This window comes from Magnolia sinica, chromosome 9 (genome assembly GCF_029962835.1).
Source record: "Magnolia sinica isolate HGM2019 chromosome 9, MsV1, whole genome shotgun sequence".
Classification (NCBI taxonomy): domain Eukaryota; kingdom Viridiplantae; phylum Streptophyta; class Magnoliopsida; order Magnoliales; family Magnoliaceae; genus Magnolia; species Magnolia sinica.
Genome location: NC_080581.1, coordinates 75,343,164 through 75,358,920, shown reverse-complemented (window position 1 = coordinate 75,358,920; position 15,757 = coordinate 75,343,164). Strand labels below are relative to the sequence as shown.

The 15,757-nt window shown below is 39.3% G+C and overlaps 1 protein-coding gene across 7 annotated transcripts in view; it reads left to right on the top strand.

The window, feature by feature from the left end:
- Positions 1-9,927, top strand: part of LOC131255703 (NAD-dependent protein deacetylase SRT1-like) — a 46,951-nt gene extending 37,024 nt beyond the window's left edge. For 2 of the 7 annotated variants that reach the window (XM_058256498.1, XM_058256500.1), the window contains exons 9-16: positions 711-764; positions 2,765-2,858; positions 3,354-3,439; positions 4,176-4,243; positions 4,393-4,495; positions 5,628-5,869; positions 8,321-8,660; positions 9,135-9,927. In XM_058256498.1, the coding sequence (XP_058112481.1) occupies positions 711-764; positions 2,765-2,858; positions 3,354-3,439; positions 4,176-4,243; positions 4,393-4,495; positions 5,628-5,869; positions 8,321-8,660; positions 9,135-9,752 (1,605 nt within the window). In that variant the 3' untranslated portion in view covers positions 9,753-9,927. Of the gene's footprint in view, positions 1-710; positions 765-2,764; positions 2,859-3,353; positions 3,440-4,175; positions 4,244-4,392; positions 4,496-5,627; positions 5,870-7,107; positions 7,218-8,320; positions 8,661-9,134 lie in introns of those variants that run through there. The other 5 variants (XR_009176257.1, XM_058256502.1, XM_058256499.1 and 2 more) reach the window with 5 other exon arrangements.
- Positions 9,928-15,757: the final 5,830 nt, after the last annotated feature.

Genomic DNA, 15,757 nt, shown 5'->3' with positions numbered 1-15,757 from the left:
CTCTTTCATTCCTTCTGGTTACGCTTCAATCTGTTCCATCTTTTCTTCTAGCTTGGCACAGGGATTGTCAAGATCTTAGAGGGGAGATCTTGTGGAGACTTTCCCTCTTGGCGGCTTGTGGTTGATTTGGGCTGAGTGTAAGAGCAAACCCTTCTAGTTGACCCCAGTTACTTGGGATAAGGCTTTCATGATGATGACGACGATGATGATGATGATGATGTAATGTAACAATAGATCTACAATCTATCAAGTAGCTTCAAGAGGCGTTCAAGTAAGCCAAATTGAATGAGGTAGCTGGGGCTTTTTAGCGTTTTGACAGACGTCTCTTGAGTCTTTTAATGTTCCTTTGATTGATTAGCTTTTGTTTTGGAGTGTGATGATTCCTCACCATAATCCCTCTTTATTCTTTCTTTTTCGTTGGCAAAAACTGAAGAAAAAGAAAAAAGGTCGCTCTGGAAAGCTGTATGGCCTGAGTTCCAAACTGCTCGGGATGGGCCTATTCAGAAGGTGGCTTTTGCTCAGGCTGGGGCGGTGCCATTGCCATCCCTCGCCTTCTTTTTTTTTTTTTTTTGCCTGCTCTATTCTCTTGCAATTTCTTCTCCTTTTCTTTTCTTGCAGTACTTCATCTGCGGGCACTGCATGCTGTCAAGTGTATAATGGCCAACTACTTTTTGGATCATCGTTTGAAACTTTTTATTGTGCTTCTGTAGCCCACTCCAAAGGACAAGAAGGCAAGTTTGGTGATCCATGGGCAAGTAGACAAGGTATAGTATTTTCATTTTTAAGGTATGATTAGCTGATACTTTCTCATCAACATATTATATTATTCAAATGGATCAAAGCATGCATGATGCATCCATTTATGGAGGATCTGGGCAATGTTTGAAAACCTGGGTCGGACCCCAACCTGTTGTGGGTGGTCCGTTCCAACTTCTTCCAGCAGAAACATTTCATCATAAATGAAAAATACATTTCCCAGATTCCAAATGAACAAATTCAATCTCAAAAAGAATCTTTCTGATTCTTGAAGAATGAGGCGCAAAGGGATTGATCGAGAAAGATCTCTTGTTCTTAGTATAATTATAGGATTGTGATTTGATCCACACATTTTGGTAAAAAGAATAATCTTCTCCTTTGATCATAATAAAAAATGGAAAGTGTTCAATTGGAACATATTAACGAAGGCCCTGTTTTATAGATGCCTAAAAATAAGTTGATCTCATCTTGTTTAACAGTAATTATTTACTAGAGATCTTGATCTGTAATACATAATGAGTTCATGTTAACAGTAATTATGTAATACATAACTCTCATGTACCCAGCACCTGAAAGTGACAGCATTTTAAGCATGAATCTTGATTAAAAGGTTCATTTTTGTCTTTTTAACATCTTAAGCCATCCTAACTTGTGTGTGCTTAGCTTTCTCTGTGACAAACATCTGTCTCATGTGCTAAAGGACCCTTCATCTACAAGATCAGAAAGTTGTTCTCAATTAAACAAGGAACTTCCTAGGAGCCGTGTTCTAAAAATAGGATGACTGGACCCAGCCACCAAAACAAGTCAGATCACTAGAAACCAATTTTGGAAATGAAAACATTCAAACGGCCTGGTGTCAGGCCATCCATCTGGGTCAGCTGATCAAACCTTTTCACCCTATTTGGTAGACGCCTAAACATGAATTCATCACATAGGAGGAATGCTTACATATGCAGTGCAGGTATTAAAAGGGGCATGGAATTCTTGCTTGCAGACATGGTGAACAATGCAAGTGCCAAGCATGACTCTGCCCAAGTGGCACACATTTGCAATTCTGGGCTATTCATTGGGCAGGTCGCAAGGTGAAAACACCCTATAAACAGCTATGGACAAATTTCTGCCAGAAGTTTGCAAGCAGGATGTTAAACTACTATAAAATCCCATGATGGAAGGAAAAAGAAACAGGACAATATTGGGGGAGAAAAGATGATGAGAGATAAGCCCCCCTTTCATCTGATATCCTTTTCTTTTTTTAACCATGAAACCCTAACTTAAAAAGATATGGTGTCCTGAAGGACCACCAAAGGAAAAGTACACACATCAACAACCTGCTACTATATACATAAAAGTATGCATGGACACCTGCACATCCTCACACAATCTCTTACAACTATGATACTGATGTAAGGTGCCATTTCAGAAGTGGCACAAATGGCAATTGCGTCATTTTTAAATAGCCCCATGTTAATAAAAATGGTACCTTTTCTTTTCTTTCCTTTCATTTTGGAATGTATTGAAACCCATTTGCATTGAGCAGAATGGAGAAAGTCCTTCAAACCAACTCCAAATTATGAGTGAGTTCTTAAAGAAATAGAAGAGCTGAGCACTTCAGCCATTCGCTTGGTGCAAATTTAGGTACATCCTAACACAAAGGAGGAGTATAGCTCTGGGTTTTAATGTCATCTTCATAGTCTTGTTCCAGCTATTTGGGGTTGACTTGCCTGATTACTTGGCACAAATTGCCAATCGACTGTCCTCCTGATATCAACCCTCTTTATTCGTGCATGGGACTGGCTTGCACGTTGCTACCAGGTGGATTTCAAAGATAACTCCAGGGTTTAATGTAGGAGCAAAAATTGTACCTGGATGTGACTTCTGAGATTCATTATTCCCATTTGTATTTTACCATGATTATCGGATTCTTACTATGATTGCCTACAATCAGCCACATGTTTTGAATATATTCGGCTTCTATTGGAACAATGGACATTGACTTGAAACAGAACAGGTTATTGCAGGCGCAATGCACTCCCTTAATCTTCAGATCCCTCCGTTTGTCCGCATTGATCTTATCCAGCTCACTCTTTCTCATTTCCTTAAGAGTAAGGTTACCATTCTTTTGGTTTCTGGTTCAACAATTGTTTTGTGGGGAGTTCATTACAATGTTACCTGAATTGCTTATTGCTCCAATGGATAGTATGTGAACTTATATGTTGTATGATAGTTTCTCCAATAAGTGGTACATTGGGGGTAGGATCATGTGGGTCCCTCAAGTATATTCACTAAGCATATGCAATATAATTCTACAAATGAATTGATAGTAATTACATGAAGTTATCATTTCGGATTTGCATGCACGGTGTCATATTATATGCATGCTATTGCATAAATCATATAAATCTCCAGTCTAATTAAAAAACTTATATTACAACTTAATTCACAAGAGGATTATAGAACCATAGTTTCATCATCATCATCTAAGCCTTATCACAATTGCACAATTTGGAAAGGAAAATGTAGGATTTTTGGCGATGTGGGTAGCATTGGTTCATACACATTGGAAGCAGTTATTTGATGTCGTCTCATTCACATTGCAGGGAAGATTAGATATGTGAAATGGACGCTTAGGATTGCTAGTGTTCATGGAAATAAAGCACTGTTGCGTTTCCTTAAATCAGTTGAGGTAAAGATGTTATTAGTTCTCTGTTAATTTTCACTAGAGGAACATTGCTGTGCCATACACGTCATGGAGTTCCATGATGCGCCTACCTAAACATATGTCACATGTGGCACTAACATATGGTGATCATGGCCATTGAATTTGTGCTACACCATATGGATGGGCCATATCCCGAAATTGAGGTGATTTGTGTTATCCACCTGAATAGTGGCCCAACAAGCTATGGTTTTCCTAAAACAGAGTAATGACCCATATTCAACAGGAAAAACACCCTGAAACTAGACGTCAGAGTTTTGTATATCACTGAGATTTTGGCCTATGGTGCATCCATTTGGTGCCCACTAGATCAACAGTCATGATTTCTCCATGTGTTTGCCACCTGTACAGTGATGAGGAATTCATACGTTTTTGCTAAATGAGTACATTGGATATGGAAAATTGGTAAACTTTTTTACAGCCTATTATTTTTTCATAAAATGTGTTGCCCACCTGATGACTCGACCAAGGCTGGTTTTTAGACAGCACATAGATGGTGGATGAGTAGTTCGTACTTTGTACTAGTTGAACGGTGCAGATCTGCACACATGCTATATTGGCATGAAGGTGTTGGATTTGAAATTGTATTCTGGTACAAGCTGCTTTCGTATTCTTTTTTATGTATCTACTGCCTGTCATCAGATTGGATTGGTACACATGCTGTACTGGCCTGATGTTTGTTTTCTTGCATTTGAACTCGTAGGTTTCCTTTCCAGAGAGGCCAGATCTAAAGACTGCCGTTCTAGAAGAGCAGCCATTTTTGTTGAAAAGGTATGTTGAATCAGCACAAAAGATCCCAAGCTGTAATTTCTTACAAAGGCATTGGTGAAGTTACATTATATGCTTACTATATTTGTCATTCTGTCTTTTATATTTTCGCTTTCGGATATTGTTTTTGTTTTTGTTTTTAATGTTATCAGAGAAACACTGAAGACAAGACCCTTCAAAATGGTGTTGAATCTCTACTTTGGTGAGGGGTGTGGATGCCTATGCACTAGAATCGAGTGGGATGTTGATTTCCAGGTGAGAAGTTGGTAGCTAATATGACTTGCATGGAATCCACGATATGCTCAGGCTTTCAGTTTGCACAGGTGGGGCCCATGGTTCTGGATCCAGACCATTGCTCTGTTTGGCTCCATTGTGAATGTAACATGCCCCCAAAAATTTTCCCGGATTGGAGGATCCTAGCCACCAATTTCTTGGAAAGGGAAAATACTGTTGGGTTGTCATCCTTGCAGTTGTGCATCTGCTGCTTCCTAGTCCAGATGGTCCCATGTGTGCCAACTTGGTGAAAATCTGAGATCCCTGTTCATTCATCAGGTAAGCCCTCTGTCAATGTTCCCTGAATAAAATAGGGCTACTCCACTCATCTGAGCCAGATGTGCATGTTTGAATATGGACTGCTGGTTGTCCTCTTCAATTGTCTATATTTTCCCTACATATGTGGCCTCCCTCACGATTGGACTAGCCTTATTAGCAGAGTCTTCCACCTGATCAACAGCTTGGATCAGGATTTTGCATATTTTTGCTATATGGGTATGTACACTTGTCCAGGGCATCCAGCTTTGCAGGGCTCATTACACCTAGTACAATGAAAACAGTCTCTAGAGGAATGGAAGTCTTATAAGCAACCATCTTATTTGCTGATTTGCAAGATTCATTACATGTGGAGTTCATTATTCAGTGATAAAATCATCGATCTAATGGGTCACTGTGAATTAGAGATGCTGCCGATGTCTCCCAGATTATAAATCTTAGTAATGATGTTTGGCCTTGTTTCTGTTTATGTTGACCATTGCTCTTTCCTTTTTCTCTTAGACTTCCATTCTGAGTTGGGTATTGAAGGGTGTTGGCAGCTTCCAATCTGGGAAATTTTCCAGGCATCAATTGATTTAAAGAAAAAAGGCATTCACTTTCCATGGTGGGACCATTATATCAAAGATTTGGATCATCGAACCATGAGACCCACATGCACCAAATTCTGTGCATCAGCAAAGAACAAGAAGGAACCTCTAGTTCCTCCCATCTCTAATAGTATGTTTACATCAAATAATAAAAGAAGAAATCTCTAATTGTATATTTACATGAAATAATAAAATAAGAAAGCCCCACCCAACGTCTCAGTAGCTAAATGGGCATCTTGGGTACCTTGCAGGTCTCAAAGGATGACTTCAGCCATGATAAGGATGCGGTCCTTCAGAAGCTGAGGGATGTTGCAATCCAAGATTCGTGCTGTGGGCAGTATTCAGCTGTGGAGAGAAAGACTATTGTGGCACCCACATCCAAAGCTGCCAAATCTGAAGTCATCGTCTACGCCATAGTAACAAACATTACCAGAAATAATTGCAGTTCATCACTCGATCCCATTACCGAGAGCAACGGTAACACTATGAGAAGGTGCTTAAAAGAAAAGAACAGTAACCCCAAAGAAACCCAAACGGTCTTAGGCCCTGTTTGGTTGCCACTTAAAAATGATTTGATCTCACTTTAGTTAAAAGTAATTATGTATTAGAGATCATTGCTTATATGAATAATGGGTTATCAAGATTATTTTTAATCATTCGCAAAATCTCAAATACATAATTATTGTTAACTAGGCCTTTCAAAAAAAAAAAATGTCAACTAAAATGAGATGAGCCCATTTTTAAGTGACAACCAAACAACAACTTAATCACTAAGTCCCGTTTGGCTGCCACTCATAAATGAGTTGGGGTAATTTTTACTTCTAAAAATGTATCCGAGTCATTTGTGGGCGTTTGGCTGACACCTATGCCAAAAATGTTTTAAAGATGACTCATCCTGCAAACCCTAAATCCGTTCCCAGTAACTCTATCAAAAGCTCTTCCCTCACCATCACAAAACTAGTTCATCGGGCATTTCATTATCTGTTCCCTTCTCAGCCATTTTCTCCCCAAAGTAAACAAACCCTACCTGGCATCTCCCTTCTCAGCAGTTGGTTCAAGCAATAGGAAATTATTGTAAAGAACTTTCAGGAGCATTCAAAATGAGAAAGCAGACTTCGTAATTGCAATTACTTTACCATCCAGCTTGAAAATGATTGCTAATTGGAGCTAGTCCCTCAACATGAATATGAAGGCCTTGTTTCATACCCAGAAATCTCAAGACCATTGAGAAATCCTCCTGAGAACCAAAAAGAAAATGCCCAAAACGAGCATTACAGCTAAATGAGGCCAAACACAACTACTGAAAGCTCAAAGGAGTCATGTTTCAAGCACTTACCTTTGAAATGCTTGATTGGTTTGAGTTGTTTCCTCCAAATTCCAAATATTCCATCTGAAAAAACCATGGAATGCATTTCTAATGTGATAGAATTCAGACGAGGATAGTATGGATGTTTGGAATACTATAGAGAGAGAGAGGGAGGGAGGGAGGGAGAGAGTAGAACATAAGATTTTGAGGGAGTAGGGATTGGATTTGAATCTTTTGCGAATTGGCTTGATGCAAGGAAGAGACAAGGAAATCTGAATGTTTTTTGGGAGAATGAGAGCCCATTTTGATGATAAACTGGTCCTGGTTTTCTTCCACCAATTACACCCTTCTCTTCATTATTATTATTGCTATTATTATTAATATTTGTTTTATAACAATTCGTTCTTCTTGCATTTGTCTTGTAGGAATTGTACGTCCTTTTATTATCAGAGTATGGAAAGTGTAGAATTTTGGGGGGAATCATATAGTGCTGAAGCCAAATGTTTTTACATTCCTGTTCAAGCTTTCAATTTGTGTAAGTGCGCCCTGTGGTCAAGTGATTTAATTAATTAATATGATGAGCTCTAGTTTGGAGGGCCCATGCACCAATAATCTTGCAGATGGAACTTCAGCGGGTATCCAATAAATGGATGGCTTAGAAAGAAAATTCAACACCTGCTCACATTCAACTGGAAAAGGGCCAAATATTCCATAACTGGGATATTCCAATGTTGGGGATGTTTGGCGCATGGGTCATCCAGGGCTGAACCACCTAATCCTATAAACAATTTTTATCACAAGACCATGGCCGAATTGTACAAATTGAAAACAAGGATGAAATGTACAAACTCACTGCCTGAGCAATTTATGATTTCTCATAATTACTAAGATCACGCATGAAAACCAAGAAATTGGCCCCAATGGGCTCCTCTTATTTACATGGTGATTATAAATGGATATTGTGAATTCGAGAACTTGTATAGGATTTTTGTGATTTTGGTTTTGATCTGACTAACCATTGCTTTCAAATCGAATGCCTTTAACTAAACCATTCTTATCGAATCAAATATCTGTTTTATTGAGGTCCCTTGTGGATGAGATGATAGTTGAATGTATTTCGTATCATTGTGTTATTAAAAATCTAGTCCAAACATTTTCACTATAATTATAGTGCAAACAAGTTGTGTGGGCCCCATTGTGATGTGTTCATGATAAACCACTCTGACCATCATGCATGCCATCCCTCGTTCGGCCATGGGCCCAAAAATCAGGCAAATCCATGACTGAGGCAGGCCAAGCGAGCAGGAACAATTGGGATGGGGAGGGCGTACCCACTCATGTGTTCCTTATGGTGTGGTCCACCCGAGCCATGGATTGGCATGAGTTATGAGGCCATGGTCAAACATGGGAGGGCGTGCATGATGTCAGGGTCGATGTCATGAATACATTAGGGTGGGTCCACACAACTTGTTTGCACTGTAATTGTGGTGAAAACATTTGCACAATCATTTTTCTGTTAAAAATACATGTTTGGCTCTCTTATTGTATATCTTGAATCTAATTTAGAAAAAAATAACAAAGCAAAAGAACAGTCTGTAGACCCTTAGTGATTCTTTCTCAAAACTTGTGTCCAACTAGGTCGATGGCTACTCGGGGTGGCATTGGAGGTACAACTACGACTCGAGCAGTGTGGAATCCTTCAGTCGATAAACTCTTCGCGAATGTTGTGGTGGATTATATGATGGACATGAAGAGGTCGGTTAGTGGATTTGACTCATCTGGTTGGAACATGATTGCTTCCGAATTTAATCGAAGGAATGGTTCCACGTACAATGTGAATCAATTGAAGAAGCGTTTCAGCTCACTGAAGGGAATATACAAATCTGTTAAAGGACTTCTTGCTTTGAGTGGCTTTGGATGGGATGAGAGTAGCAAGCTAGTCGTGGCTGAGCCTTCTGTATGGGATGATCATTTGCAGGTAATGCTCCAATAGGTTGTTTAGAGCTTTGCTAAGCACACACGCATGTGCAATAAAGCTTGTTTACATGCTACACTTGTGCCATGCTGGCACATAAGCGACAGATCTGATCCATCCATCAGGTTGGTCCGACTTTGTTCATGTTTTCCCGAAAAGTCTGGTCCAATCAGCATTCGGATCCCAACATTGGAAACCTGTGGATTGGTTAGAAAAGTTCAGCCAAGTTTTTCGGATATTTACATTTGTTTTGCAAACTGTGGCCCACCTGATCAGTGGATCAACCAAATTCTTGGGCTAGGGCATCAATATAGTGTTGCTGTTCTGATGGGATGGATTGGATCTCAGACCTGCCATGCTAGCACGTTTGGTGTGTAAGTGAGTTTTATTGCACACATGCATGGCCTAGCAAAGGTCATGTTGTATATGCTTATTTACAGACTATTGTGGTTAGCTCATTGTATATATAATGAACAGAGTCATCCTAGTGCGACACAGTTCCGGACAACAGCCTTCCCTGCATTTGAGCAGATGTCCATCATATGTGGCGAATCAGGGGACATAGGAAGCTTTGCCAAATCCCAAAGATCTATTTCTATGAATTTGGATACAGGATCCACGTCATCATCCCCGGCTTTGTCTCAGCCATCTCCTGAAGTCTTCGGGCTATCCCCTGAGGAGGTGGAGATGTCTCCTAATATTCCAACTGGGGTGAATGACGGTTTCATCTCCCAAGTTGAAGAGGGTGTTAGAACTCCACAGTCGGATAGGAAACGGTCTTTAAGATCATTTCATTCTGTTCACAACAAAAGAGACCGAGCTTGGCATGTAAGGAGTGATATCTCGGATTCGCTATGTGAAGTAGACACTGGACCTGAGCTCATGAAAGAGCAAAGAACATCTCAGCCTCCTGCCGCCAGTGCTTATTCCATTGCTAACTGTGTGACGGAGTTAATGAAGATCGAACCTCTAAATCCCCTTGCTCGGGTCATCGCTAGTCGTCACTTTGAAAATGCCAATTTGAGAGAGATGTTTATGGTGTGGGGCAAAGAAGAACGTGTTGCATGGCTAGAAATGATAACAAAGGAACAGTAGTTTTTTCTTTTAGTTGTTTCAGATGGATTCTTCTTTTGTTTTTGTAAGGGCATGGTTATGACTATATATAAAATAGATAGGCATGTGGTTGTGATTGGGTTGCGTTGGCTATTATACTTGGACATGCATTTTGAATGGATTATAACAACGATCTCAGGTGGTTCTCGAGGATTAATTTATAACAATGATCTCAGGTGGTTCTCAAGAACCCAAAATTCTGGGGCTTTGAGGTTAGTATACCATGCATTAATGTTGAATTTCAAATGTGTACATGTGCTATTGCTGATACACATTCTTTCTATAGTGATAGTTGAAGATCAGTATAGTATCATTTCAAAATCAACATGGATTCACACAGTAGAATGTCTTCAATTTAGTCTTGTCCATGTTGGTTGGGAAGGTTCGGTGGCAGATTCATGTATCCTGAGTGATAGGTATGCAATCAGAGATGTAAAGTTTCCAAGTGGAGGGGCTGCTGGGATTTTGTTGAGGACCATTAGCTATAATGAATGAAGTTGGCTTTTGAGAAATCGTTTCCAATACTCAGCAAAATGATTACTCCAATTTTAAGAATAACCTCATGCAATCTCTCAAGCAAACACTCAATTGTAAGTCCCCAATGATCTAAAAAACTTCCATGTGTTGAGGTAGGCTTATCACAACTGTTATTTTCTGTGTTATCGACAGTCTACATTGAGTCAGTGAACACATTGGAGTTGAGAATTGTATAGGAGCTATTAATGATATATGCCTACTCAAGTCCTGTTGAAGATTGGGATCGTTTGCAAAAATCCAGACTGGTCCGATCACCTTGAACTGGTACCATCCACCAAAACAACAAGCATCAACCACAGCCTACGTTTTAATACCGGACATGATCAGGTGGTTGGATTGGCTTGGATTGAGACTGTACACCAAAATGGGCTAGAGCACTAGAAATCCAATTCAATTAGATAGGCAAGTGTTTACTTATTGGAAATAAAATGCACCTATCAACGGTTGAAACTATGACAACTACACATAAACCAGATGCCTAAACTACAAATTTTAGGAGTAAATTATTACCAATTCCTTCTATTTTACGTATTCTAAGTTAGGAAAATTCTTGCTGGGATCATCATAGATGGTCATGATTCCTACTAGACTTCATGGTTTACGTCAAAAAATAGTATCCAATTTGGCACAACCACGTTATTCTCCTATTTTTTCTAAGCCAAAGAGTTATGATCAAATTAAAACTTGCCGTCAATCTGATGGAATCTCACAAATCTGGCATGGGCAACCCGGCATAGCAGGGTTGGCTGGCTAAAGAAGCTTCTCCTACCCCAAAATCACATATGATATGTCGAAAAACTAATTCCGGTTTGCGAGATATGACTGTTTAAGGTTTTGATGGTCCTGATCACTTTTGCCTCCAATCAGGCCTTCTCTGATCCATCTTGGTTATGCAAGTGTCTGCGTCCCACTCTACATCAGGTTCTAAACAGTGGAATGAATGAAGATTGAATGTGGAACATTCTCAATTTTTCTTGACTGTCTGATACTTTTGTACACCCATAACCAACCTTAGGGATTGAGGGCCAACATCATGGACAGCTCAAGTCAAGCATTAATACCTAAAATTTCTCTACTCTTGAAAATAGCTTAATTCTCTTGTGATTAGAGTTGTACATGAGTCAGGTTAGCTCGGTCAGCTCGCTCGACTCGACCCGAAAAAGCTCGACTCGCCTCGGCTCAAAATTGGGTTCGGACCGAGTTGAGCTGATTTTTGGAGCTCGAAAAAAATTTCAAGCTGAGTTTGAGCTTGCCTGAGCTCGACTCAACTCGGATTGAATCAACTCAGTGACTCAGTTATTTTGATATCGATGCTGCTTGCCGGGTGTTTGATGAAGTGACTCAACGAACTATTATTTCAGGGTGTGCACATTCTCCGCGGGATCAGTTGGTGTTAAGGAAGGAATGAATACAAAACAAGGAACTAAAAAAAATTTACATCATAAAACTACCCCATATCTTGATTTTGATTTTGATTTTGATTTTGCTCACCTAGTGTTTGATGAAATACCTGTGAAGAGTTGTTACTGTTTTGCATTATGTAGAAAATGAAGATGCATTCAAAGGGTTTCAGAAAATGCCGCACAGGCTCGAACTTGGCTCGAAGTGGCCCGAGCTGCTGACCGAGTCGAGCGGAGTTCGAGTGGGGTTAGCTACTGGCCGAGTCGAGTCGAGCTTGCCAAGCTGTGCCAAGCTCGACCCGAATCGACTCATGTACAACTCTACTTGTGATGTTGAAATTGTTGTGCATGGAATTCAGAGAGCATTTGGAAATTAAAGCGTGTTGGGCCCACATCTAATGGCCCGTCAAAGTCATGCATCTATAAGGCAATGCATGTCAAACACAGATAACCAACCTTAAGGGATTGGGGGCCAACATCATAGACAACTTCCAAGTAAAGCATTAGTACTTAGAATTTCTCTACTCTTGAAAATAGCTTAATTCTCATGTGACGTTGAAATTGTTGTTTGCACGGAATTCAAAGAGCATTTCAAAATTAGAGCATGTTAGGCCCACATATAATGGCCACAGTTAAAATCATGCATCTATAGAGTGATGTGTGTTTGAAACTGATAACCAACCTTAAGGGATTGAGGGCCACATCATAGACAGCTTGCAAGTAAAGCATTAATACTCAGAATTTCTCTATTCTTGAAAATAGCTTAATTCTCATGTGATGCTGAAATTGTTGTTTGTGTGGAATTCAGAGAGCATTTCGAAATTAAAGCATGTTGAGCCCACATCTAATGGCCACTGTTAAAATCATGCATCTATAGGGTGATGTGTGTTTGAAACTGACAACCAACCTTAAGGAATTGAGGGCCAACATCATAGACAGCTTTCAAATAAAGCATTAATATTCAAAATTTCTCTACTCTTGAAAATAGCTTAAGTCTCTATGTTGAAATTGCTGTGCTTGAGTTTAGAGAGCATTTGGAAATTAAAGCACCTTGGGCCACATCTAATGCCCACTGTCTAAGTCATGCATATATATATATATATATATATATATATATATATATATATATATATATATAAGTGACGCATGTTTTACACCGAAGCACTCTTTATGAAAATTGGGTTGATAGTGTGGATGAGAACTGGGCCACTTGATACTACCTCTCTTGAGTGGACGTGGATTCAGTGCAACCCCCACGTGTCCCAAGCTAAGGACAGGCAGGGACTCCGAGGGCACCACCCTGATGTATGGGTTTTATACACACTCCATCCATTTTCCCCTATCATTTCAGGGCATGAGCTGAAAAACAAAGGAAATCTAAGGCTCAAGTAGACTACACCATAAGAAGCAACAGTAATAATGGCGCCAACCATAGAAACCTTCTTAGGGCCCATCGTGATACTTATTTTCCATCCAACCTGTTCATGAGGTCACGTAATACATAAATTTCCTGTTCACCAATGTGTACAAGTCTAATGGCCTGTTTGTTAATGCTGAACTTTTGTACTTAATGCGTAATTTAGAAAATGTTCCATGTTTAGTGGTGTTTGTTAACGCAGAAGAAGGAAAGCGCTCCACCATTTTATGTAGAAATTTTTCCGTGATAGGAGCCATTATAGTGATTTTATTTTAGTTTATTTGAATTAAATATAATGATTTTATTTTCATTTAATAAAAAATAATTTCTTTATAATGTAAAACATTTTAGACATTTCAAATGTTTGTTAACAAATAGGTTGTTTCGAATTCAATACTTAATTTTCGGACTTCAACCATAATTATCAAATAAGTTTTTGACTTCAGATTTCAGATTTCAGAATAATCCTTTAGACTTCAGATTTAACAAACGGGGCCGAGTCATGTAATTTTAATTGAATGCGTCTATAGCACGGATTACTCTCATGTAAATATACCATTATTCAAGAATTCAATAATACCATTTAGTCGACCTCTTTCAACTACTCATTGTGCTATCTGTAAGTTCAGGGCTAGCTACTTTTGGAAACCATTCAATTTTTATTCACACTGTGAAAATGAAAAAGAAAGGGTTGATACGCTAGCCACAGAATATCGCTTGTTCCACGTGCCTGGAAAATTATTCCCGTGTGGAATAAGGTAACTATGACCGAGTCCACATTGTATGTTGACCGTGATACATGAACCCCGGCTGAAAATGCCAAGGAAAAAGAGAAGTACATGGGACCCTTTTCAATGAATAATTGATATTTGGTACTTGGTCCGCCTATCATCTTTGCGTGCTTGGGCCGCTGAGATGAGTGGTTCTAAATTGTGGAATGCATGAAGATAGAATGTGGACCATTCTCCATTTTTACTGACCGTCTGTAACTTTTGTACACCCATGAATTTGGATCCAGCTGCAATATGTGTGGTCCCTTTATCCAGGTCATGGTGACCTTATGAACTAGTTGGATGGCTAATAAATATCATGGTGCGACCCACGGTCAGCAGGTCCATACAAAATTAGTGGGGTCTATGTAATAGACGGGTTAGATCGGCGATAAACACCATAAAGGATCCATGATTTGGATCAAGCTGCGATTTGCTATGTGGTCCCTTTATCTAGGTCCTGGTGACCTTGGACTAATTGAATGGCTAATAAACATCATGGTGGGACCCACAATCAGCAGGTCCCACCTGAAGTTTTAGGTCCAAGCTTTTTTTTTGTTTGTTTGTCTTCCTTTTATCCAAGTACGTGTAACCAAATGAAGGGTTGGATGGCATACAAGCACAACAATAGGGGCCGTGGTCAGTGGGTTCCACACCACCATCATCACATCAAGATCATCATCAATCATCCATATTATCATAAAAACAAAAGGGAAAAGTGGAGGGGGTATACTCACTTTGATTCAGGTGTTAGATGACTTGGATCTCTTTGATGGTTCATCACCACACACTCTCTCTCTCTCTCTCTAAGCTAGGAATGGTTATCTTTGACGGTAAATTAGGTATTATTGTGGCCAAATTTAGATTAAAGAAAGACAATATATAGAAAAATGAGTGATTAGGGGGAGGCTTTTAGATTAGAGACTAGGTGAAAGCACTCCCTCAATTCAAGGATGATTTGTCCCACTAAATCATGGTTTAAAGTTTTAATAACACATTAATTAAGCATAGGTTATTTCTCTAGAATAGACCTCCTTAAATCTTGAATTTTTTTAAAAAACTTTTGTGCATGCACTTTATTAGCCTTAACTTAACCATTATTTTTAGTTGATTAATCACACTTATTGGGCCTTAATTGTGCTTATATTATGCCTATTTGTTCTTAGAAAATGTGTATTGGCAACTGTTCCTTAATTTATGGAATTTAATTAACTTTTGGTTTCTATCACTTTATTAAGCTAAATAATGCAATCTTTTACCATCTAATCTATATATTAATGCTATTGAGCATGGTTTATTACGACTTAATCACTCTCTAGAAAAAAATGAGTTGGTTTTCTTTCATTATTTTGAGGAAGTGCGTAGGTTTCGAGTTCTCGTAAATTCATCCTGTTGGGTGTATACTTAAGCACTCAATTCCGTTCCGCCAAAAATGTTGGATGACTCGTGGAAGGTATTGGAGGTGAACCAATCATGTAAGCCCAGTTGCGGGTCTTGCCTCTCCCAGGAAGTTCCTACGATGGCAGGTTAGGGCCAATGTGATGTTTGTGAGAAATCCACCCCGTCCATATGCTTTTCCAGATCATTTCCAGATCATTTTAGGACATGGGACAAAAAATGAGGCAGATCCAAAACTCTAGTGAGCCACATGACAGGAAACGGTGAGTATTGAATGTACAATGGTGAGACATTTTTAGGGCCATGAAAGTTTTGGATATTTTTATATTTTTAGTTCATCCTAGATGGAATTAATGACTTTATGAATGGTATGGATGGAGTAGTAGACCCAGGGAGGTTTAAAGGGTAGGCATTTCCCTACCCACCATTTCCTTTTGTGAGGCTCACTTGAGTTTTGGATATGCC